Here is a 26998-nt window from a genome sequence, read left to right on the forward strand (position 1 = left end):
TAAGACAACTAAAAAAAAGAATGTGAAAGAAAGTGGAGAGCCAATTATGATGACACGTGTAAACAGGTTTACAAAGTGTCCTTAAAAAAATATCTGCATGCCATCAGAAGAGCCCGAGTGAATGACCTGGCAGAGAGGATTAAGCAATTCTCAATTTCTTCAAAATAAATCTATAATATTGTAAACATCCTTCTAAAACCTGCTTTACCAAAAGTTGGTTCTCTTCCATCTATAGAGCGATGTGAATTACTTGCAAATCACTTTCTTTGGAAAAGCGAGGATCATCTGTGATGATCTACTGGGCTCGACAGACCAAAATTACAGGATTCATGGTTGGCCCACAACTAATAACATCAAAGCTGAACTCTCTGCGTTTCCTCAATTGGTGCAAAATAGGAAGTCATTTGTGTGGCAAGGTCAGTCAAGCCAGTCTCACCACTTGGCCCTTCCCCCACAAATATCCTATTGAAAGGGGGAGAAGTGATGTTCTCTCCCTTGACAGATATATATAATCGGTCCTTAAACAGTCCCAAGTAGAAAAGGTGACTGGCTGGTGCTTTGGCCTTCTAAGAGCCCTAAGAAAGACACTCAAGTGGTTCCCGATAGAACCACATAGAATTGTGATTCAAGGACTGATTCTTTCTTGCCTCGACTATGACAACTCTCTTTACCTGGGCAACCCAGTTTTGGTTGTCCAAAAACTTGAAATTATTCAGAACACTGCAGCACGAATACACTTAGGTATCCTGAAAATCCAGTTAGCACGGTCAGTGCTTAAAACTTTCCACTTGGTGCCCGTAAGATGCAGAATACAATTCAAGATACTCTATACGACATATGGAGCAAAACACAAAGTGAGCCCACATGTTCTTCATCACCTCCCACCGGAACAATAGAGCTCTCAGGTCTAACATTCTTGACCAATCGAGGTTCCCAGAATCAAGAGAGGCAAAAGTGGAGGTCACGTCTTCACATACCTTGCACCTGAACTCTGGAATTCCCTGCTAATTAGCCTGGGACTGGAGGACAACTTTGTGTATTTCTAAAAGAAACTGAAAACGTACGTATTCCTTTAACCATTCTTATTCCCTTACTCGAACTATGACTGTTAGCGTAGGGAAGCCCGATGTTGGGTAGCCATGTGCTTTACAAATCGTGTGAATAGACTAGGAACTTAGCCTTTACTCCTGAGAGAGAACCCACAGTGGCCTATTATATAAGGATACACACATGCCTAGAATCACAGTAGTAAAAAGAGCCTACTTTGTCCTAGCTTCACTTGATGAATGTTATTGTACAGTATGAAAGTCAAACTTCATGCAGTTAGTAGGCATGTTAAATATTTGCAATAATATTGAAGCTTGTTAGCAAAACATGTCACTATTGATACGCAACCTGAAATGTTGGCTTTAAATGCAATCATTTTTAATGAATAATGATTTGTGGTTATACAGATTGTCAGGCTGTAGTGATGTAATGTTTCATGAAATATTTTCCTTAGCAAAATACATCTTTCCTCAAAGCATTTCAAGCGCACAAAGAGGAGAATTGGTAAGTCAACATTTCTTCATGAAGATGAGGTTAGCCTCTTTATTCTATTTGCATAACATTTTTCAAATATTGTTTTGTTTCTGTTTAAGTCACCCACTTATTCTATCATCTGTTATAAGTAAAAGTCGTGGATATTCTAAATTAGCATGGAGCTAACACCATTTGAATATAAAACTCATACGGCCAAATCGCCAAAACCTTAGAAGTACAGCATACAAGAAAATGACCATAGGGTTAGAGTAATTCTACCTTCATTTGATGTAAAGACCCTTAAACTGGATTGGAAATAAAGGCTAATGAGGTGATTAAACATTGAAGTGTCCATATACACTGTCTATAGTATATGCAACCTCTTCTCTTGCAACAGCATTTAGCCACCATTGCCAGAGCAATACATCGAGCATAACTGTGTTACTGTATTGCAACAGAGACTCAAACACAGGAGTCCCAGGCTCTGTCCTTTACTGGGCTACCTTTTTCCTCTAACAGAGCAGTCATGACTCCTCCATTGCCTTCATGACTGTAGCGTTGCCCCATACCCCTATAAATTATAACTTCTACCCTGTAGGGTATTGATTCTATGAGTACAGTCCCCAACACACTAAAGGCTTAGGCATCAATAAGCACAGATGCAAATAACATCAAATACTCTCACTAGTCAGATATGCAACTCATTACAGTGTCTTTAACTGCTTTGGCAAAAGCCCCAAGCATTCATGGCAGACTAGTCTGCATGTGCTTCTCTCTTGTCACATGTGTAGGCTAAGTCCTACATTTGCTTGCCCGTTATTGTTACAGTTTTAGCACTGCGGTGAGCACTGTTTATGCCCCGCCCCTATGATGACAATACCTTTCCTCTATGAGTGGCTGTGGCGACCGCTTTGAGACAAGGTTCGTGTGATTAAATCAGTGACGCTGGTCTGTGCATTGGCACTTGTCTTAGGCAGCAGTGATCTTCTTGGTTAGTTATACACAGGTGCTCAGCTTGCGCAGTTGCGGCCTCCAGGAGACCAGAACAGTCATATTCTGAGGCCCCAGAAACATGCAAGAGAATCAAAGCATCTGAAAAACAAAGAATGCCTGCCCGTTTTTGTGTTGCAATCTAACCTTTAAGCCTTATAACCCCTCCTCTTTGAGAGCAGGGTTTTTTTTGTAATATAAAAGTATGTAGAAAACAGTTTTCACCAACCTCTGCTCAAAATCTATGAGCCAGAGACTTTGATCTAGAGCAAGTGTGGCACTCCCTTATCACCATAGAGCAGAACTATAGAAGGTTGAAGTGCGGCAGTGGACCCTGTGCAGTAATTGTAGGACCATTTCTGGCAGTCGCCCAAGAATCTAAAACTTAAATTTTGAGTGACCAATGCCCATCAAGCTGAAGCTAAGGACTAGCATATAGCCTAATGAAGACCTCTCCAGAGCCATAGATGATTGTACCCAGTATGAACAACTCATGCGCATAATAAGCACCTAAGCAAATAATAGAACACCCAGTGTGTGGCATAGAAATGAAGTTAACACAAATATTATTATTGTTATAAGCCATTGTAATTAGAAAAACATCTGTGTGCTGTATCCTCTCCCAGTCTAAACCATAGAAATAAAACAAAAACTAGTTTTCCAAAATGAATGAGCCCATGTTGCAGATATCTAAGGGAAACATTAAGAGTTTCCAGTTTTGAACCAGTCATGCATAATAAGCTGGAAGTTGAGGACTTCCGTCATGGATTCTACAAACATGTTAAGGAAGAATACAGAGGCACCTTTATCGGGTTTGTCAGTACTCAACTATGTTCAAGTAAACATTTATAAACCTGCATGGACTCTTACGCAGTCAGAATAAATGTATGTTTTTTTTTTACTTCACAGGGCTTTGCCAATTTTGTATGCTGTCACACTGGACCTTCGAATATTTGCAAATAGTGTAAGTAAGTGACAGTGTAATGCTTTACTTGTGTTTTTAAACAGAATTTGGTGGGGATGCCAAATCCCAAGGAAACCACTGTGTAAAACTCCAAAAATCTTTTCCCTCCCTTTACCCAAGAGTAACTATTTTAAGACAAGCTTCATTTTTTCCATCAGTGGAACAAGAAGTACCGTGAAATTCAAGCTATTTCTGTTTCTTGGAATCACACATGCTTCCACCAGCCTAAATTTACATATTTCATTTCGATTTTCACCAAAGTCAGGAAATATTTTTATAAACATTCTGTTGTAGTGCTACCTAGAGTCATTGCTCCCCAGTCAAAAGATGAAGTCTGTGTTTTTAGTAGACAATACATAGAGAGGACTTTATCTTTAAAATGTTGACTCTGGTGGACCTGCTCCGGGCATACCAACTACCTCTGCCTTCAACTTCCCATTAGATTGCCTTTTTCAACTATTTGTTGGATCAATCGGGTGCTGATTCCTTGCATCCTAAAAAAGAGCATTCACCGAGCACTATCCTCCACAAGGAAATTAACTCATTAAATTGCATTGCTGTGGCTTCACAAATGTGTTTCTTCAAATATTTACCATTTACAAAAACCAAGCTAAATTTATTTGCTCTCACGTGAGAATATGTGCAGTGTTCCCTATAAACTTTTGGGGTTAGTAAATGCTGCAGCGAATTTGTGACAACATTTATGACTCCTATAGTAGTTGGGCCTTTTTGCCTAATTTTCATAACTTTGAGCAGGCATGACTTTTTCATTAATAACAATTTTTAGTACCCATTACGGGGAATATGTATGTATATATGGTGTGTGTGTGTGTATATAAATATATATTTGTGAGTAGTATCCAAAACTTTAGAGCTGTAGACTTGGTGAAAGGTCTATAATCCTGCTGATACTGAAAGTTTTGCAGACCTAAAAAGATTAACACGAGCTGTGCTGTTGTTGACAGAGTCCTTATGTTGTGTTACTATCATTTCTGTTGCACACCTTATCCGTTTGTATTGTACCCCAGTCTTACCGAAGTCAAGGTGGTGCTCTGTAGTGCCATGCACTTTCCTGCAGAGCATATTAAAATGAATTTTATTTGCTTCAAATTCAGTGAGTGGTCAAATTCCCAACCATGCCCAAAATTCGAATAGTTCATTGTTCAGCTGAAGAAGTTTAACCAGACATCCTTATTCCTTTGGCTGCTAATGCCAGAGGTCATGTTTATTGGGGCCAGCATCAACCTTTTATTCTGTTAGATACTAAACTCTATTATGACAGCCACCATCCTTGGCACAATATAAAAAGTTTGCTCCTGGTGACTATCAATGATCTAAACTAAGAATAAGAATTTCACTTTCTCTCTTGAATGCTTGATATGTAGTAGGTTATTCCTTTCTGATAGATCAACGTCTTTTTGGATCCTGTACCTTCTTGTGCTACTTGGTGAAACACTGTCACCAGTTGATCGGATGATTATAACTGACGTGCAAAAACGAGTGGCAGTGAGGCGATCCATCACTGGAGACGGTAGGTAGTGTATAGGCACATGTCAAGAATTGAGGCAAAAATTGCACGTACCCCTCTGTCAAAATATATTCTATGAAAACACACCCGACTGATGGTGGTGCTTTACCCAATAATGACAGTAGAAATAAGGTCTGCTAGAAATTAGGCAGATGAATGTGATATTTGTGTGCAGCTCTAGTATAGTGGATGAGTTAATAAAGACATCTCCTTCTGGGACGCATCCTGGTGGCCTTTGGAGCTGGGTACACTACCAAAGCCAGTGCAAAAGCAAAAAACCTGGGTGTTATTTTTGACATCAAATTATGTTTATCTGCCCAATAAACACTGTAACCTCCGCAAGTTTTCATATGCTGAGGGTTCTCAAGAAAAATCTTCTGTTCATCCCGTTTGAGCTTCCGAAAATGGTGACGATGGCCCTCATCTTCTCAAAGTTAGACTACTGCAATGCCCTTTACTTGGGTGCCACTAAATACGTGATAAAGAAACTTCAGTCCCTACAAAATGATGCAGCAAGAACTCTATTGAAGGTCCCCAATTTTAAACCCATTTCTCACTTAATGCATGACCATCACTGGTTGCCGGTGGAGAAGAGGATCTCTTTTAAGGCACTGTGTATAATACACAAGGCTCTTTATAGAGCCAGTCCGTCCTTCTTTCAGGATCAGTTCTCTTGGTACACTCCCAGCAGACACCTCAGATCAAGCTCCGCACGAATGGTCGTGGTCCCAAGAATCAGCAAAGCAAAATGGGGTGGAAGAATGATTCAGTTCTGTGATGGTAAGTTATGGAATTCCCTACCCGTTGCACTATGCTCCCAACCGATCTTGCAGCAATTTAGGAGACAGCTGAAGACCTGGCTATTTTTACAATAGGTAACTGACCTATGCTAAAGGTGATGGCCATCCTTGTTTAGATCCTGGTTTTGATCTCCTCAGTGCTAAGACACCTTCGGGTATTGAGCGCTATATAAAACCGTCTCATTCATTCACTCATTAATTCAATATCATTGCTGCTGCACTTTAATGTGCACACCCACCTAGCATTTGATGTTGCACCTTTGATCAGGCTCACCTTGTCTGATGGTCCTATGTTGTTGCCATGCGTGACCACAAATACAGATGTCCCATGCATTCCAAAGCTTTAAAGACTATTTTGGATGTATGTGTTGTCAGCATACATTTGGAAGTTCACCTGGTATAGTAGAAAGAGCTGAACAAAGATATATACATGCATAAATATTGAAAGGAAGGCAGGAAAGGGAAGATCCTGGAAGACATGCTCCAGAGTCCTTGCAGAACTTATACATTATTGAAAGTAGAGAAGTCTCCTGATCAGTCCAAGCAAGGATGGAGTGCATGTAAAAAGTTTTGGGGGAAAGAATTTAGGAGCAAATGATCAGGTTTAACCAGAGGGAATGATGAAAATCCTTAGAGTAGTCTTTTGATTTTTATTGCTGAATTGGGAAAGCTAGCTGTAAAGGAGGTTTTATGTGGTAAGGAATATTCAGCAATTAAAGTTACAAATTTAAGTGATTATCCACTAGCCGACTAAACTTCCACTAGTTCACTCTTAGCGTGTGTTTCCATACAGGGAGAAGAACATGCTGGTTAGACAATGATTTACACGTAAAATATTTTGTTGCACGATAAGAAATTTAGACTCCAGTGTAAAAAATGCAATGCTTGTTCAAACTTCCTTTAGCTGTCCTTGGCTGTTGTATGCTGAGCAGCCTGTGCTTTCGGCTGTTTTTGTGTCCTTCTGTTTCTGAACATTTAGCACATGTTTGAATATTGTTTTGTGTCATAAGGGCTTGAATTAGGTCGAAGTGGGTAATAAATTCAAAGTTGTTCCGAACAGGGGTCCCCCAACTATGATTTGCCTGGTGCCTTGTGGAATGCCTTCAGATTGCATTGAGATATCAATAACCATGTCCAAACTGATGGTTCCCTCATAAAGAAGATGTTTTACAACTTCTAGGCTCTACTATTACCGGTATATGGCAACATAATGCATTATTAATTTCCAGCAGAGTTCTCTTTGATCAGGTGCTTTTAGGTGTGGTGTTGGCCAAGATAATAGATTCTAATAAAGTTATATGTATAATATTGTTGTTGTAGTCACTTTATTCGATATGTATAATATACTAAAAGCGAGTTTGTCAGCCCATTTCATCCATTGGCATGTTACTATGTAATTCACACACATTCCAGCGTACAGCATTGGCAGATTTTGGCTAACTTCACTCTGAGTAACAGCGTTCTTCCCCTTCACAAGGAGAACATTTCTACACAAAATAATTCTCTTAAGTGAAAGGTAAAGAAATGCCAACGTGGGCTTTGAGACCAACAAAATAGTTTTGCTTTTAGCCAATGGTGTTTCTTTTTCTTTTGAGAATGACGAGGGTCCGGCAGCTTCCCCAACAGTAAAGGTTTGCAACATGACAAAACAAAACCATCATTGACAAAGCCAAAAGACTGGTGCCCAATGCCAGACCTCTTGACTTTGCCAATGCTTATTGCAAGATGTGGTGTGCACTTCTTAGAATATTACAGTTAGTTGTGCTAGAAGTAAATAATCAGGACTTGATAATTGGTTGTCAAGTCTAAATGTTGTCTTATTTCTCACTAGGCTGATCAGCAGTTAGTAAAGAAAGGAAAAGGCAAACTTGGGGATATGTTGGAAAAGGCGGCTGAAATCCTAATGAGTTGCTTTAGAGTCTGTGCCAGTGACACGTGAGTAATTTCTATTTTTCCTGTATTTTATTGTTTGCATAACCACAGTTTCTTTATAATCATTGTGAGACTCTTTTTAGGGGAAAACCCGTACACTTTCTTCTATGCAGTAGAACTGAAACTGATACTGTGCCTGTCTGAGAAATAAATACACTATTTAAAAATGTTCACATATTCAACAAGCATTTACAATGCAATGGTCTCTGCATTGTTAAAGTTAGAGCTATTGGCATTGCTCATGACATTATTTTTGTTTATGTTTTTGTTTTTAAAACATTTAAACAAACGGCATTGTTATTTACAATGTCAATAGCTTAATCACTCTCAAATGCGAGACCTATTGCATTTGCACCCACACACAGAGCCACACACACAAAGCCACCCACACACACAGAGCCACCCACACAGAGTCATCTATATACATACACACACAACAAAAACAAAGGTTAAGGAGCGAGAAAATAAATCAATTTTAAGAGAAAACAAACTTATTAAAACTATACAAAGTCATTCATTTTCGAATTTTTAAAACCGATGTAAACAAGAAGTCAAACGATTCTTAGCCCCTCATAGTAACTAAAGGCATTTTGGAATTCAATGAATATCAATATTTAGTTGTTATAGACTCAATGGGGTATAAGTTAGGAGGCAAGGTTTACCATAGCGTAAACAATAATGCACAGCAGAGTTTACCCTTTTCTTACTTTTATCTGCGATTTTCAGGGAGTTTTTTTCCCCCAAATCAAGCACCTTTGCAAATAACTTTAGAGGAGTGAGCAGAAAATCAAATACAGTTTTATAACCAGTGTAATTACATTTTGTAATGAAATTCAGGAGGAGCAGGAGTTATCATATGTACGGTTAAGGTATTTTAAACAAGGACATTTCAAGAAGGGTTTATAGTAGTTGACTTGGTAAGCACCCGCGCTAAAAGTAATCTGCGTGGCCCGAGAAGCAGATATATTCTTGAAGCATTGGATCTAAAAGTGAAGTGTTTCCTTTGCTTCCAACTGGTCAGAGCCCACCGGTGATAGCCTGAATATTTGAAACATGGTTAGGATGGTGAATACTGAGGCATACTGTCCGCACACGCCGACCTGCAGGACTCCAGCGGTTCAGAGGGGTTCATGCTCGCCAGACAGGTGTCAGCCCTACGACTCCACCGTGGTGGGGCTGAACCCAGAGAAGAGCCTCACGGGGAGGTTTTATTTCAGACTGGAATTATTTGTACTATTTCATTGAGGTACCTGGCATGTCTTTATTTGGATTATGGGTGTGTCACGCGAAGGAAAAGTTTTTCCTGGTCCTTGAAAGACACTTGGGGGTGGGGGGCCTCTGTACCTGGGGTGCAGGGAAGGAACAAGGAAGGGTTGAAGGTGAGGGCCTGCATCACTTATCAGAAGTGGGGGTGCTCTCTAATTCTACCCCCTCTCCCCTGTTGGGGGGTAGTGGGGGTGTACCCACAGTGAGAGACCACTCTCGTCTCTCTTCTCCAGGAAGGCCCTCTGCGGTGGTCCGCTGGCTGGAGGCGCTCTCTTAACGGAGGTGACGGTAATGTGTGACCTCTCAGGGGTGGGAGCCGGAGTGTACATTACCCCTGGGGGGGGAACTCTCCAGGAAGTCGCGGAATGACAGCGAGATCAGGTGTTGTCAGGTGTAGGCTCTTCAGTGGACCCTGACGGGGAGGGGGGGGAGGTGTGAAGAGTGTAAGGAGTTGGCTCCAGGGCTCTCAGGCTGGAGGTCCTGTCATCCCCCGGCCTGCCAGGCTCCCCTCTCCCCACGGCACTGAGGAGGGTCCCGCCGCTGCCACCCTGGGTACCGCACCTTGTCACTCCGTCCACCAGTGGGTCGTGGGGGTGCACTTCACCTCACCCGGTGCTGCCGATGCACCGGGGGCGTTGGAACACCAGGTCGCCGTCCCGCGCGTACTGGCCCTCTCTGAGGGAGGCCTTCTGCGTTAACTGACGTTAACTGACTACCGGCAGTTGTCAAGAGTTTGGACAAACAAACGCCTCACCAGGGTTGGACCGTAACTCGGAAGAGCTGTGCAGTGCGGGAAGGAGGTGTGAAATCCACTCGTGCAGGCAAGGGCTGGCCTTTCGCACAAGCGGGGGGGGGGATCACGCACATGGCGCCCGATCTGCAAAGCCTCCAGGGAAGCATGGCGGCCATTTGTAAACGATGGGGACTACAATGCAGGGTGATATGCAGCGGCAGACCTATTTTGTGTTATTACTGAACTCTAAATTTTAATCATCCTCTTCTAAACCCTACAAGCTTCAGTGGCTACAGAAAAATCTTTCGGTACTGTTATAAAAGTATACTTTACAGGGTTTAAAAAATAGTACTGGGACACCAGATTTGAGTCTCGGCGTCGGCTCACCATCATGTGATTCTGGGCCAAATCTCTTAATCCTGACGCGGAGATGGGAGGACGAGCACCAGCTGGGCCGTGTACGGGGTACCATGGTGGACGGGGATGATGCCATGAACACCACCATCTTTCTCCGAGGTCAAGCAGAAATGCCTCGGAGAAACGCAGCGTCATTTTCGGATTCTGGGGCGTGTTTTTCTTTCTCTCCTCTTCCCATTGGCTGGAATGTTTACATTCCAGAGGAGAGAAAGAAACTAAAAAACACGCCCCCGAATCCGAAAAAGATGGGGCTTAAATGGACAGACGACCCTCTCCTCCAATGGCTGGCCTCCGTTTAGGAAGCCAGCCAATGGATAAGAGGGCGGGTTCAAGCCCCACTACTGAAAAACGTTAAATCTCGCCAAGCTAGACCGCGCAAGCGCAGCCTTCGCTAGCCGAGACCTAAAAAGGTGCAACTGCAAAATGTATAAAATGTTCATGGAATTGCTCCCATTGCAAGTTTGCTGAGAAACCACTTTGGCTCAGTCTTGTTCTGGGAAAATAACTAAAATATGTATTAAAAGCAGGATACTAGGGCAAGCAGAAATAAACATTTAGTGGTTTATTAAAAACTCAGATAATAAGAATAGTTTAAAAATAAGAAAACATGTTGAAGTGCGAGTTCAACAGGGAATAGATGTACTAGAGATCATGTAGTCTTCTGTGCTTTGCAAGGCTTCCTAAAAAAAAAAAAAACGGAGACAGAAAAGCTCATTGTAAAATGATAACAATAATGGATGTTTATGAATCTATTATCAAATGTAAAGTACCAAGTAGCAAACCCAGGGTTGGCCCCAAAATAAGATTACTGATACCTAGATCTTGAAAGCTGAAGATTTTAAAAATTAAATATTTATTTCTATATTTACATTGTTGGTGAAGTCAACATTTGCCTTCGATCATTTTCAGGATTTGGGGATGAAATTATTCAGTTATTGTCTCACCAACGCAAGTTTTGCTGCATATGTTTTTTGAAGTAGTGTCAGTTATTTTGGATATGTTTCAAACTTCTACTTGACCCAGACATTACTTTGAACTGTCACATTTGCCTTACTTTTTCTAATTTGCGTTTCTTCTCTATCACTAATCATAAGACCTCCAAATGCTCTTCTAATCTGATATATTTCATGCATAAGAAAAAAATCCTTTGTCTGGCTGAGTTAGACTTTCAGAGAGTCGCCTGTCATGCTGGGGGCGGGTTAAGAAAGCATTGATGTATTTTACCATTTACTTATCCAGCCACATCACCTGGTAGTGTGTCTCCAATATATTTTCTTTCAAATGCTCAATCAGTTGTGCCTTCATATTTTCTTGTTTTTCCTAATGTTGAGCTCGTTATTTTTTTGGTATGAGCAGTAGTGTTTTATTTTTTCCTTATCGATTTGGTCTGAGAAATATCTTGGAAAGAGCCTATCTTTGTACTTATAATCAGTGAATGTTGCTTTTTTACTTGCCATCTGCTAGCCAATTTAGCAAGGTGGCTACGGGAGAAAGGATGGAAAATGAGAGACTGCTAAGTGGAAGGTTAGATTGTTCCTTAATTACAATACAACGTGGTCATTCTAATAATTGTTGTTCCATTAAAACAACTCAAAGGTGACCACCTGCAAGATCATTCATATCTGCATATTTCCTGTTGGCTCTGCCTGTGACCAAGTTGTGAACTTCCATTCTGTGTCACACTATTCTATTTATATGGCCAAAAACAGACTGTGCTACCAGTTTCCATTGTGACCATAGCTTTTCCTCCAGCTGTTTTAATTAGTACTGGAGATATGTGTACCAGCTGTTGTGTCTCAGTCTTGATATCAAAGTTTTTCTGATGGATACGTATAATCCTAGATTCCCGACCTTTTGAATAATCCACGGGTGTCATACTGGATCTGAAAAGTTTCAGAGCAGGTCTCCTGTGTGCTGGTATGATCATGTGGATCTGCCCCAATGTCGCTCCACTTTAGAAATGACAAGTGGAGCTACGTATAAGTGCCTCCCCTCTGCACGCTGATAGCAGTTCCTTTCTTTCCGTGCCTTCAGACGTGTATCAGGAGCCTTTCCCTTGTCCTTGACCATACATTTTGTCAACAAATTATCCCATGAGCAAGGAAAATGTCTCACCCTAAAACCACAGGGACTGTCACAAATTGTGATGGACCTGCACGAAGTCTGTTTATGATGCCTCTGCAGCCATGATTCCAATGCATGTGGTAACTGCTCCCAGATGAACCTGAAAGCTGTACGAGAACACAAAGACAAACTCTATCTCCCCAAACATAAGAATTCCAAACAATGGTTCTGTTCCACAGTTGTCCCAGCAGCTTGTCCTTGTTTGGGTAATTCAAAGAAGAAACATTAGAAATCAAAACTCAAAACCTCTCTCCCCCACTATCAAACTCCAGAGAGGTTGTGAGGGCATCAACGGGCCTCTTTGTTGCACTCCTGATTTCCATCTGAGCCATTTCCATCTTTGGTCCCGACTCTGACTTTCCATGTCCATCGGCGACAAGCCAGCAAGTAGATGCCTTTAGAGAGGCTATGCTGCAGCACTTTATGGGTTCTCTGGTGCACCTTCAGGTGCCAAGAAACACAGGGGCCTCCAGTCGGACTTCCGCCGGTGGGTCTGCCCTCTGCACTGTCTTTACCCCTTGGATCCACTCTGGCTGTAACACTGACTTTGGTGCCTGCTTCGGCTCTGGCGCCATCTCCTGCGCCAGTCCCACTTGCATCGACGCTAGATGAACATGTACAGCCTACAGTGCTATCTAACTCCGAACTAGTTCCGCCACAACCTCGACCGAAGTTGTACCAGGCGCCGACCGGCTCGCAACATCTTGCAATCCTGCTGATTCTGATTCTTTGCCCTTACCGCATGCTAGGACTCAGACTCTCTACATCACTTTATTGCGCAGACTGAAACCGACAACTATGATGACTGGGATGATTATGTTCCCCCAATATGATGAGGACAACTGGTATAAAAAGTTTCTGGATGCCATTGATCCCTGCACCTCGGCCGAGGTTCCTTCTACAGAGTAAAGCATCTCTATCACTGGCAGCTTAAGTATTAGACCTTCAATTGCCACCCATGGAACTTAAAGCCAATGTATTGACCAAAGCCTTGCAACCTTGTCAGGCCCCCATTGAACTACTGTTACCATACAACAAAGCACTTACTGATACCTTTTTGGATACTTGGGCCAAGCCCTGTTCAGAGTCGCCCATTAATTCACCGGTTGCCCATCACCATTGCCCTGCGCCTGGTTACCCTACCATCCTAACTCAACATCCCACTCCGGAGAGTCTGTTGGTTCAAACATCTGTCATCGGGGACAAACCGAATGCTTTTCCTACCACTCATCCCAATTGCGAGTCCAAACAAATAGAGATTTTTAGCAAAATAATTTTCTCCTCCTCGAGTCTTGCTGTAAGATTGGGTAATTCCAGCTGTCTCCTTGGTCGTTATCCCCATTCCATTCCCTTTTGTTAGGGATGTGATCTTACTGGCTGTTCCAGATGACCTTCGACTGTCTCTCACACAGATGATTCAGGATGACCACAATGCAGCAAATTTAGTAGTACGCCCAGGACTGGACACGAGTGATTGCTTATGGCGTGCAGTAGGCACCATTGTGGCTCTTCACCTCACTTCTGGATGAGGTACACTGGGTTTTCCAGGGACATCCAGACTTCTTTACTGGACATGCCTATTAACAGAACTCACCTTTTTCGATGCATAGCTGACTCGTGCTTGGAGCACTCTAAAGAGAGCCGAGCTAAGGCACCTTCCTTGGGCCTGTCTGCTTCTGCAAGGCAATCCCACCAGCAGTTTCGCCCTTTTCATGACTAAGACAGAGTATTTCCTGTCCTTTAACACCTCCTCCAGCACACCAGGCTTTTAAGCATTTTCATGGCAGAGGTTGCAGCTCCCAGAGACCACGAGGACAGCAGAGACTGCCTGTGGCTCAGTCCCCCACCCTTCCTGTGACCGCTACCATGAAACCACATTAGTGTGTCTTTGCCGGCACACAGCCACCATGTCGGAGGCAGTATCCGATATTTCTTCCAGGGGTGGCAAGCCATTATGATGGACAAGTGGGTCCTTCAAAATATCCTCCCGGGCTGTGCTCTTACCTTCTTTTCTACCCCACCTCACCTTCCACTTCCTTCAGGGTGGCTGGCAAAGGACCATCTGTCTGTCTTCAGGAAGGAAGTCCAGGCCCTTTTGGGCAAAAAAGGCCACATGGAAGGATATACGGCCTCAGAAGTAGGAACTGTGTGCTACTTCTGCTACTTCTTTGTGCCGATGAAGGCCAGAGGCCTTCATCTTGTTTTGGATCTTTACCCTCTCAACCCCTTCATGCAGAAGTATAAATTCAAGATGCCCACGGTAGCCCAGGTCCTGTCTTCCCAGGAGACAAGGTGGTTGTGTTGGCCCTGCAGGATGCTTAGTTGCACATCACCATCCTGCAGGCCCACAGGTATTGCCTGTGGTTCTTGTTGGGCCAGGTGCATTTTCAGGTTGCACTTTTCCCCTTATGCCTCACCAGTGTCTCTAGGCTGTTCACGAAAGTGATTGTGGTGGTTAGAGCACATCTACAGAGGCTGTGGTACCATTCCTTCCCTACCTCAACTGCTGACTGTTGAAGGAATGCTCAACTCGGGTTGTTGTTGACCACCACCAGACACAGGCGAACCCCCTAGCTTTGTTGGGGTTTACTAGCAATTAACAGAAGTCATACCTTAATCATTTGCATACACTCATTTCATCTGAGCCATTCTGGATATGGTAGGATTCCTTGCCTTTTCTCGTAACAGAAAGCACACTCCATTCTAGGTAAGATTCCGATGTTTCAGCCTCTGTCCCGGATCTCCGTGCGGATGACTTTGAGGGTGCTAGGATTGTTGGCATCCTACCGGTGTGGCAGGCCATATGGCACAAGCGGGCCTAGCAGTGGGACCTAAATTCTAGTGGGCATAATATCAGGGAAATCTTTCAGATTGCATCCTGATTACAGAGGAGATTGCAAAAGATCCGCAGTGGTGGCTACTAACCACATTTAGGTCTACAGTAAACCCCTCTCCTTGCCCCCCCATTCAGAGCTGACAGTGGTCATGGTGCATCACTGCTGGGATCGGGAGGCTCTCTCGGAGAGGTGAAGATCAGAGGGCACTGGTCACCGGCAGAAACTTGACAACTCATCAACTTGTTGGAGTTGAGGGTGAGTCATGAGGCACTGAAGGCTTTCCTGCCCATCATCAAAGGAAGGCTGGTGCAGGTTCTCACGGGCAGCACCACCACCATGTGGTAATGCAACAAGTAATGCGTAATGAGGTCCTGGATGGACCCTGTGCCGAAAGGCCTTGCACCTCTGGAAGTGGCTAGACTGCCAAGGGATTACTCTAATGGTGAATGACCTGTTGGGATATTTTAACCCCTTCGACGCGCATGACGGAACGGTTCCGTCATGCACGTCGGTTGCGCTGTGCGCATGACGGAACCGTTCCGTCATGGCCCCGCCCGCGCACGGAACCTTCAGCGTGGCGCGGAAATCCGCGCCGCGCTGAAGGGGTTAATGCCAGGGCAGGCGAACCCAGCCCCAGGCGCCTCGTGGATTACAAAGGCCTTGCATCCAGAGGTGTCGCAGGCAATTTTCCAGCGATGGAGTCACAAAGACCACCCTCTAAAGAATGGTGACTGCAACACATCTTCCCAGGGTGTTTTTGCATTTGAAATCACCAAGCTCGAATGCCTTGGTGCCCCCAGTTTCATCATACACAAAAAACAACTAATCCAAAACACTCCTGCCATACTGCTCCTCCTTCAGCTCCCCAGAGAATGCATGACACTAGTCCTGCAAGCACTCCAGTGTTCAAGGCACTGTGCATTGACCACTGAACCTCCCAAAGAAAATAGACCTCTATACCTACAAATTAGATTAAAGCAATGCAAACAAAATAGTACTCTGTACTCCGGGCGAGAAAAAAATGAATCTTCCTACTGTTAACATAACCCTTAGCGGTCATAGAGGTGCTTGTAGTTCAAATAGGCTGCACATTAATTCTCTTAAACTACTTTGCCCTCATTCCCTCACATAAGACAAAACCACTACAGGTCAAGTCTATTGTCTATTTCCCAGTACTGAACCAGTCCACAGCAACAAACCATCATCATTGGAACAGGCATGTAATAACTGAAGAGATCTACCACTAATGGCTGGCCTCTTTGGGACTGCAACTTATTCCACCACTGCAAGTCCCAATTAAGTACATTTTATGATTGCTTCTTGACATCTCACAATGGCATCTATATAGGGGATGAATATAACTAAGTCCATCCCAGCTAATCTCTTGACCATCTCCCCTTCAACGTCTGCCTTCACAGGGCCATAAACTTGAACAACATTTTCAGAATGAAGAACTCTGTGCGGCAAGAAGCGTAGTGGACTGTAATCATAAGATTAATGGATCTGCAGAGTCAATCAAATATGTCAGCTTACCGAAACTCAATAACTGCACTCCTACCTCTCACACTTTGATGCTTCAGACTGCTACGTGCTGCGTCCTTGTTAAAATGAAGATTGTCTCATAGACAGGTCACGTAGAACAAGTTGTAGGTTTATTGGTTAAGTCACAAAGTCCATGTAATGCTCATATAAAGCCCCACCAGGAGCAGCCTCCCTGCTGCTCAGCCCATCTCTTCCAACTGCCATCTCCTCCAATCCCACACACTCAACATTCCAAGTGACATCATTCATGGCTGAGCAGCAAGGGACAGAACAGAAATAAGGAAGATGCACCAACCAACAACAATAGGTTATAGCAGTCCTGTAACACCATAATCTCACCTCTGTGGTCATCACGCACGACATAGAAACACTTCCTACACTGGATCAAAACAAAGACAACACCCTTCCAGCCACATACTTTTTAAGGTGTAGCATGGTAGTCATTTAGGCATGTGCTTTAGTGCTCCATATAGGAGTAGTTAGCACCATATCAATGTTCACATGCTGAAGCAGGAGCATAGAGCACTGAAAGCTGGCACAGCTAACAGCCACACAAGGTGCTCTGGTCAGTGAGCACCAAGAGGAAGAATACATGTCCTCTCAGTCCAACTTCCTTGCTCGAGCAGCTGCTCCCGCCCAACAGTTGTCATGGAACTCCTGTAGGATCTGCCCCGCATCACAGAAGATGGCAGCTGTCACCAGTCTAGAAGGTTACTGGTCGTCAAGCACAGCCTAGCACGAAATATAGACTCATCTTTGTAAATTGGACCTCCTCATCGGGACCCTGGCATAGATGTCATTATGCCCCACCTGCATGTTCACCAGCAGACCCTCTCACCCCCTATGCCTCCCATTCTGTCGCTTTGTGGGTTTAAGGCTCCTAAGATTCATAACCATCTTCACCCAGCAGGTCAGCACAGGTAAGTATTCCAGAGTGTGAGCTATAAGAAGCCAGATAAGTGCAATGAGGTGGAGGATTATGCTGTGCATTGTGCATGGCCAGTGGAGCTCCTAGGTTGCTGCTATGTTTAGCCTGGTTTGTGGCACCCCTACTAATATAGGTTATGGGTGTCGGCTCAGAAGTATGTCCTTATTCTCTCTCCAGCATACACATCAACCATTTAGAATAGGTTGAACTAAATCTGCTACACCTACATCCACACATAATTGCCTCCTATGTGAAAAGCCTTCTTAAGATTAAAATTAAACAATCGTGCAACGCATCAGGACGAAACAAACAGCACAATCTTTTGGCACACACACACTTACTGTACTTCATAGGTTCATGACTGGATATAGATGGCTGCTATTTAATATGAACCAACGCTAAACGGCACCAAACAATATTTATTGACAATCTTTTCTCCAGCAGGACCATAGAAATAGTGCAATGGTTCTGTACAAATGCTCCTCACATAAAGTGGCATTGTTCATTATGTACTGATCATATGGTAGTATGCAATTTGAGATATGATAGTGGGCTATATTATTGGATGTTCTTAGGACTCTGGAAGAACTGCTGTGCATGATCCACAGATTAATGTGTCTTGGCATTCTAACCTTTCTTGCCAACAAAATCAAATTTGCTGACAGTATACTGACCACCTGGATTAGCACAACCTTTTTTAGTTACAAGCCATCAAATGGGTGAAGGTCCGAATTTGAAATTTCCTAGCTTCCGTAATGGAACGTTTCAATTCTATTAAGGACACGGAGGCGAGGATTCTGCTTTCAATTCCTTCACTTTTATTCACAGCAGCCATTTTCAACATTCTAAACAAAAGTACAAATCCCATGAATCAATGGAAAACAGGAAACCAACCATCCATCCAATCAGCATGTAAGGACCCCTTCATAGCCCCTTGAAGACTCTCCTTCCCCCTCTTTCTTCATGTGACATCTGCCAAAATCCCTCCAGCCTAGTCTTCTTTAGTCGACTCAGCCCATGTGGAACAAAGGAAATTGTTGAGTTCAAATCCTCCCTATCAACTTAACAAAACTACTGAACAAACTATCTAAGATAGTGTTCATAACATCCACATGATTATAACTTAAAACCCTAATTTGTAACACTTTCTGAACATGAGTTGCTTACTCTAAAATTTACAACGTGTTCCCTCCATATACAGGGTTCTCAATACTGAGTGGGACAAGTGATCTTTGCCCTGTGGGCGGGATAATCCTTGCCTCCGTCTCCTTATTAGAATTGAAACTTTCCATTACAGAAGCTAGGAATTTTTCATTCTATATCAGGCCAGAGGCGAGGATTATGCTTGTTCAAAGCTTGTCAACCACCAGAGCCACCACGATGTCAAGTGGCTTAAAATAAAATCGTTTGAACATAGTCTGATGACCAATCAGCTACATTTAGGTTGTCCTCAAAGCGTGCCTCCAAGGTGAACGCTTTGGATGCCATCGCTCCCCTGGTGAAGTGTGCACCAAACACCTTTGTATTATTGCCAGATTACTGCATTGCCCATGGAACCCATCTCGCTATGATAGGGGGAGGAAACTCCCTTGTGAGACTTTCTGATGGCCTTCAGGAGTTGGCGTTCTCCTGCAGGACAACGTTCCTCTGTCATGGCTTTGAAGACCTTTATACATCGAACCACACATAGTTTGGGAGAACACTAGTATGAGACAACCCTGGAGTTAGTCTTCGTTCGTCTAGAGATTTGGAAGGTAACCCCATCAGTGGTAAAGATTCTGCCTGTGATGTCAAGAGCTCTGACATCCGATATGCGTATGAGTATATTGGTTCAGGGGGTAGCGATAGTCGAATGCCTTTGAAAAATGTTCAAACTAGCGGATGTTCACCTACCAAATATCCTTCAATCAAGGAATGCCCTGCTGAAAGAGCTGTCAGATGGTGTTGACAGATCTGTATGCCAGACCCTCAGAAGGGGGTGAGGCCAGGAAATTCAGGATATGGACACTTCCTGTCCTCTCATGCGATCCAGGTGGCTCTAGTGACACCAACCCATCCATCTGGACCAGGCTGAACGATATTGTTTAATGGTACAGGCCACCCATGCCTTTGAGAGTAAGTCTGCAGCCTGGCTCATAAGTCCCAGGACTTTCCATCGACCCCGGTAATCCTCCATGCCATAAGCCGTAGAAAACCTTCCAAAGCCAGCTGGTGAAGATTGCCTGAAGGATCTTTGAGGAACCCCGGAAAAAAGAGTAGATGGTTTGAAAAATCCTAAGAAATTTCCAGTAGGGGGTCACCACCACTACGTCTGTTTGTTGTCTCCGGACCTGGCCCGATAGTCTCATAATCTTGGAGAACGGGGGTAAAGGGGAGCCTTTTGCCAAATCCTATAGAGCATAGAGATCTGACCTCCAGCTGAAATATCTGTCCAGTTGGTGATCCAGTGGGAAAACAAACAGAGCCACTGTGAAGGGACCCATCTGGATTGTAGTACTTGAAACATAGATTGGTCCATACTCCAAAGGCTGAGATCTTGGAGGTATTGTGACTGACAGTCTGCTTTTGGGTTGGCTGAACCTGGGAGGTGTTTTGCCATGACCGAGATTTGATTCTTGAGGCAGTATTTCCAGAAACTTTGGGCTAGGTCTGAAAAGGGCTTGGATTTGGTATCCCCTATATGGTTGATGTAACGAACCGCCACTACATTATCCATTTTGAGGAGAACGCAACATTGAGCCTTCTCCTTGGTCTAGCATTTCACTGCGAAGGACCCACCAGTAACTCCAGGCAGTTGGTGTGGCGAGCTTGTTATTGATCGGACCATTTTCCACGGGTGGAGAATTTCCAACACCTCACCTGAGACGGGCATAGAACCTAATATTACTCCATGATGAAGCCCTGGATTGGAGCAGGTTGATTGTTGGCCATAGATGATCTCAGGGTGTCTGGACGTTGGTCCATGAGGACAAGGTCGTCCCGGTATATTATAAGGCATATACCCTGTGCTCAGAGGTGTTCCCCACGGACTTCAGGACCTTGGTAAAGTACCAAGGAGCGGCGGTAAGCCCAAAGTGAAGCTCCGTGATCTTGAACGTCTGTTGGCTCCAGAAAAACTGCAGTAAACTCTGGTGTGGTGGGTAAATCAGCGCTGTTAGGTATGCATCTTTGCAATCCAGACGCACCAGCCAATCGTTTGGACAGAGAAGATCCTGTAAAAGATGGATGCCCTCCATCTTGAAGTGGCGGAAGACCAGCCACTCGTTGAATTCCCTGAGGGTTATGGCTGGTCATTGATCACCGTCCTGTTTCTCTACCAGGAATAGGTTGCTGCTGAACTCCCTCAGGTGAGGAGTCAAAGGGGCGATAGCTCCCTTGGAAAGGAGGTTGGTCACCTCTGCATCTATCAGTGCAGCAGCCTACTGGTAGAACCTCATAGGAAGGAGTTGAACCGGAGACCCATAGAATTCTATGCGAAATCCCTGAATTGTTTGAAGGACCCATGCATCAGACGTCACCATCCTCCGGATGTGGGCAAAATCTGCCCCATAATCTTACATGGGGAAAAGGGAGAACACTCGCTGTGCGAGGAGCCTTGCGAGTTTCCTCCTCTGGGACTGCCTCTGGAGCTTTGGTGGCAAAGGGCATCCTCTAGAGAGGTAGAAGCCCCAAATCTGGTCTGATCCTGCCACTGTCCTTGTTTTGGAGGTTTGACCTCTGGAAGGACCTTGGTGTTGTAAACGGCCGGCTGAATACTCCCTACCACAGCCAGCCCCGGTAAAAACACGTGAGTTGATGATCTTGGTGATTGATGACTGGGCTTTGTCCAGTGAGTTAAATGTGGCTACAAATTTACTCCATTCCCTTTTGAAGGGATCACCAAAAAGTCCTCCTTCAGCCCCATGTCCAGCCTCCAAGGTGGCCAAATCCCCCCCAATTTGGGGTTGATCTGAATCAGGAGTGGCCTGTGTCTCTCCGCGGAGAGGGTGCAATTAGCGTTACCCAGGAATATGATGGCCTGGTGGGCCCATCCCGATAAGGTGTCCGGGGAGATGAGTGAATCTGAGGCTTTGGCATCCTCTGCCATGTCCAGATTTTAGTCAGAGGGCCAGCTAGGTAAAGCAGTTTGTTGGTCAGTCCCATTTTTGGGATCCTTGAATATTTGACTAGGAAGGTAGCAATTTGAGGGTTGATTTCGGGGTAAGGGCCTCTTTGCCCTCCAGGGATGGACGGGGGCATTCCGCCCTCGGGCTGTTGCATACCTCTTTATCCAGGGGCTTGGGGGCCTCCCTGCCACGTATGTGGCCACCTCCTCTGCTGGTGCCCAGTTCGATAAGTGTGGATGCAGCAGATCATCTAGGTTCAACATCTCTGACCCCTGAGAGTGGGTATCATTGCTGTCAGAGGGCGACATGGGGTCTGAAGACTGGTGCCAGGGCATGTCTTGTTCGATATCTCCGTCGGAGTCGATGGGAGAGCCTTCACCATCTAGTGGTTCTGGAGAGGTGGGGGAGCTCGCCCCGGGTTCAAGACCTTCTTGTCAGGTACCCGTGCCAAGGGAAGGGAGGACAGTTCCAACCCAAGGGGGTGGCCTGGTCTAGAAATGCACGTTTGAGTCTGTCGGAGGTATCATGGTCGGCTCCGGGATCGCGGGCACGCTTCCCTCTGGGCTAAGGGTGTGCTGCGTCTGACAGCCGTGGTGGTAGAGGGGTCGAGGGCCTATGTGGTTCTTCCAGCTGGTTGAGGGGTTTAAGACCTCTTTCTACCATTTTAAGGAGTTTCTGCTCCAAGGGCACCACTGATTGGGAGACTGCTTTATGGATAGAGGCATCAGTCACCTCACACAAATTGTCATTGATGGGGAGGTATGACACACATTCCTCCTCCATAGGAGTCCTGCGTCTCCATAGGGGTGATTGTCACTGGGGAGTTTCCAGGTAAGTATAGCCCATGGGCTGAGTAAGGGCAGAGCCTGGGGTACACAACATGCCCTTTGTAAATTGATAGAGCAACTGTGGACTTGTGGTACTGGGAGTGCCTGGGTCCTTGTCCCCAACAGAAAGAGACACTCTAGGAGCACTTACGCCAGTTTCCCCGCTGTCATCAGGATGCTGGGCATCTCCAATACAGGCCCTTTGCTGGGGCGTCAAAGTATATCCAAGCAGGACTTGCCGAATTTGGATACCAACCCAGGTGTCTGTGCGTAAGACTCCAGGCGAGTGGGGTAAACAATTGTGACACAGCTGGTCGCACTGCTCTGAAGGATGGGAAACCACCTGGGGCAAGCGCACCAGGCGTGCATCATCGATGCACCTCAGTGTGAGGATGCGCTAAGAATCGTGCAGACACCCTCTAGCGGTTGGAAGACCGCACTACGCCAAAGTACCTAATAGGAATGCAGAGGGCCTAATAAGCCTTAGGGGCTGCATAAGGAGTTCTGAGGCATTCCCGCGGCCGTGCAGCGCATGTAAATAAGAATGCAGAATACAATGGCAAAATCTGGAAAAAAGCGCAATCTGAAGGCCGCAGGCACTAATCTGCAGGCTGCTGGAGCAGCAAAGACCGAGGTGAAAGGAGAGTCAACAAGGGACTATGAAGGGTCTGTTACATGCTGATTGGATGGACAGATGGTTTCCTGTTTCCCATTGATTCATGGGATCGTAGTTTTCTTTATAATGTATAAAATGGCTGCTGTGAATAAAGTGAAAGCATGATCCTCGCCTCAGGTCCTGATATAGGATAATTTTTTTGACTTGCTGTACATAAAGGTAACATGCTCGCATAGACCTCTAAATATTATTGTTTGTGCCAAATAAATGCTGAAAATATTGGCAACAGTTGCCCTCTAACACCATGGAACCTCTTTTGCGCTCACCCTCTCACCAATGGGGAAATGGCAAAACTTAACGTTTCTGACTGTTCCTGTAATATAAGGCACTATGGTAAAGTGTACTAAAAGGTACTGTATTTAGTTGTGTTTATGACCCTTGCATCAGATACCCTCTAACAGTGTGGAACCTCCCTTGCGCTCACTCTCTCTCACTCATGGGGAAATGACAAATGTAAGTTTCTGACTGTTTCCATAATATAAGGCACATTGGTAAAGTGTACACAAAGATTCTGTATTTAGTAGTAGTTATGACCCTTGAGTATTGAATAAAGTATTCTCTACTATACATTATAAGGATATTACAAGTTGCCAAGAAGTTCCTTCAGTAAGCTCAGAATTCTGAAGGAGGTGACTTGAAATATCCATTTAATGTACTTCAGAGAGTATTTCATTGATCATCAACCAGTAGCCTTTCCAAAAAAGCTTAAATCATTGATCTCTTATGGTCCACTTTCGAAATACTTGGAATTGCGAGCTGAGAGGGGCACATGAGGCAAATAATCCACTGCTGAATGGCGGAGAGAGCTACTGTTGGAACTCGCCTTGAGAGGTCTGGTCCTGGGGCACCACATCTCCAGAGAATTTCATCTACGTGGGTAAATGTGTAGTTCCTGAAGAGTACTGGATAGTGGGTAAAACGAAATGTGGTTAGAGACTACTGATATATGCTGCAAATGGATTGACACCATTAAAATTGGGATGCTTTACTGTTAGAAGTTATGCAGCTGTGCAGTATCACCACATAATTGTAAATTACAAAATCACTGTATGCGCCTAAGAAACTGTACTGTTTGTTCTGAATGTTATTATCAAAATATCAATGAAAAATTAATCCTTGATCTCTTGCGTTTTTCGTATAGAATAGTTGTTGTTGATGTAGACAAGTAGAGTAAAAGCCGAACGCTATGGCCCAATATTTAGCACATTAATATGCAGCTACTACTTTGCTGCAAAAAACAGAGCAGTTTAATGTGAGTCACTTCGAAAAGCACTGATTAATGTGGGTTTTCTCAATTGTTTTTAGTACTGTATGCTGTTTATTTTATAAAAAATGTGAAATATGTATAAATTTTGACAGTCTTATTTTTTTCTTCTTACAGTCGAGCTGGCATTGACGACTCCAAAAAGTGGGGAATGTTGTTTCTGGTGAATCAGCTGTTCAAGATTTACTTTAAGGTGTGACCCTGTCCTGAGTGACTGTTTCTTCTTTTTCACACATTTATTGTACTTTTTGACTTCTTAAACACCGCGCTTAAACGCCAACATTCCTCTTCTTGCAGATCAATAAGCTTCACTTGTGCAAACCTTTAATTAGAGCTATTGATAGCTCAAATTTGAAAGATGATTACACTATGGCACAGAGATTGACATTCAAGTATTATGTTGGACGGAAGGCTATGTTTGACAGCGATTTCAAACAAGGTATGTGAACTAGGCAAACACTCTGTAAACCTTTTGGTTTCAAATACGTGATAGGGTGCTGTTCTCTTGAGAATAGGTGGCACAGTCCATATTCCAAATTCAAAAGGGCACAGCCTCTAGCACACACACTTTTATGTTTATGCAAAACTAAAATTGCCTCTGAGTTATTAGCAATCTCGGAGTGAGTTGAAAAATAGAACTATCAACAGCTTCTTGCCGTCTTCTTGCATGATATTTAGGAGTTGCCTTGAATTGTTTTGCTTCAGCCCCATTATGTGTTGCAATACAGCAACTTTATGTATCACAGTGGTCATAGGGGCTTCTTAGGGTCTTTTGCACACTTACTAGCTCATAAGTTCGCTTTTTGTCTGTAAACTAATCCAGCCACTTAGGTGAGGTTGCTCAGCTTAATCATTGTAGCTTTGTTTTTGGGCACACAATGTCGGAAAATCATTTAAAAACCCTTGAACATAGTGTACTTTTTTAATGCTGTCATGGATTGCTCAGTGTCGTTCATGGTTTTATGTGTTAGGCATACATTTTACTGATATACCAGTAGTCTTCAACATGTTTCTTTTTACATCAAGCCTAATATACAGAGAATATCTGTTTGTGGCATGCCAATTGCTTACCATTGGTTGGCTTTCCATGCCACTCCATTTGCATGTATTATCAAGGATGTTGTGCTGAGTGCAAAAAAAGTATTGCGAAAGCCTATAGATCGCAAAAGGCATTACCAATTGGCTTTGCCTATGCTTGTTTTTTCATTTGTGTCTATTTAATTTCATGGCAAGTACATCAACCAGTCATTTTATTTCTTGGATTCTTTTGTGGGTTTGAAGTCCAAAATGTGGCCTTCAGTTTTTTACACAGAACTCTTTTGAAATACTGAAGGCAATGTATGAATCTTTGTTAAAAACTGGGCAGAGGGCAAGAGGAAGGAATACAGTCATTCTTCAGAAACTACATTTAACTTTCTCACCAGTTATAATACAGCATCTAATATCAATGGTTGTGCAGTTGGTAAGAAACCCGGTTTTCACAAAATTGACAAAAAAACATTTGAGGCATGAGCAGTCTGTGTGTTTTTTTTAGTGTCTGTGCACTGCTGTAGCTACGCTGTAACACAAAACCCACATGTTCCCAATTACAAGATTTATTCACGAAATGCATTGTCTTGGGTACAGTATAAATAAATTCAAGCTAATTTATTAGTTCAGAGCCCAACATGTGAAATAATTGAACAGCTTCGAGTCTTTGTACCCAAATTGCATATATTCCAGGGATTGAAGCAAAACAAAGACAAATCAAATTTTCATTGTAAACAGCTAATGTGTATTTGTTCTGCAAATTTGCTATCCATTTAATTGGTCCAAGTCGTTAATTATTGTCCTGGCAGGCAATCCGCCTGCGATACCGCAGAGTTGTCCAATAACGATTGCTTCGGAGGGCTTCCGATATCTCGGGATTTATGTGACCCTGGATTCGAGATTGCGCTTTACTCGTAATTTGGACCTGCCCCTGCAGCGCCTCAAAACAGATGTGGCACGTTGGAGATCCCTCCCTCTTTCCATGCTGGGACGGGCTGTCCTCTTCAAGATGATGGCCCTCCCGCGTTTCTTGTATGCTCTCCAGAACACCCTGGATCCGGTTCCAATCTCCTACTTTAAGGAAATTGAAAGTCTCCAGAGAAGTCTCCTCTGGGACGGTAGACCCCGGATCGCATACACAAAGCGGACCCTGCATTGGTACGATGGGGAATTGGTCTCCCCGACCTTAAAAAATACTATTGGGCATCTCAGCTGGCGGCGATCAATCACGGGATATACTGCAGCCCGGATGATCCCGGGTACGCTATGGATAGGTGGTTGCTTCCGGGGGGCAACTATACTAGGGCTCTCTACGCCAAGCCCGGCAGGTTCCCATTGACTGGCCCCACAGCACACGCAGTCCAGGTGTGGCACATAGTCAATAAACATCTGGGATGGGACGGTAAGCTCACTCTGGCCACGCCGTTATTGAACTCTGAGAAGTTAGGGAGCCTCTGGAAATCCAAGGGCTTTGATAAGTGGGATCTTATTGGGATCACACGAATCAAAGATGT

General features: G+C 44.1%; 1 protein-coding gene across 1 annotated transcript in view; it reads left to right on the forward strand.

Moving 5' to 3' along the window:
• Nucleotides 1-26998, forward strand: part of PCID2 (PCI domain containing 2) — a 91556-nt gene that overhangs the window by 39148 nt on the left and 25410 nt on the right. Inside the window, exons 6-10 of the mRNA XM_085622294.1 lie at nt 1510-1551; nt 3421-3475; nt 7635-7738; nt 24573-24648; nt 24753-24894. Of these exons, the coding sequence (XP_085478420.1) occupies nt 1510-1551; nt 3421-3475; nt 7635-7738; nt 24573-24648; nt 24753-24894 (419 nt within the window). The remainder of the gene's footprint in view (nt 1-1509; nt 1552-3420; nt 3476-7634; nt 7739-24572; nt 24649-24752; nt 24895-26998) is intronic.

The sequence above is a fragment of the Triturus cristatus genome, chromosome 8, assembly GCF_964204655.1.
Source record: "Triturus cristatus chromosome 8, aTriCri1.1, whole genome shotgun sequence".
NCBI classification, from domain to species: Eukaryota; Metazoa; Chordata; class Amphibia; order Caudata; family Salamandridae; genus Triturus; species Triturus cristatus.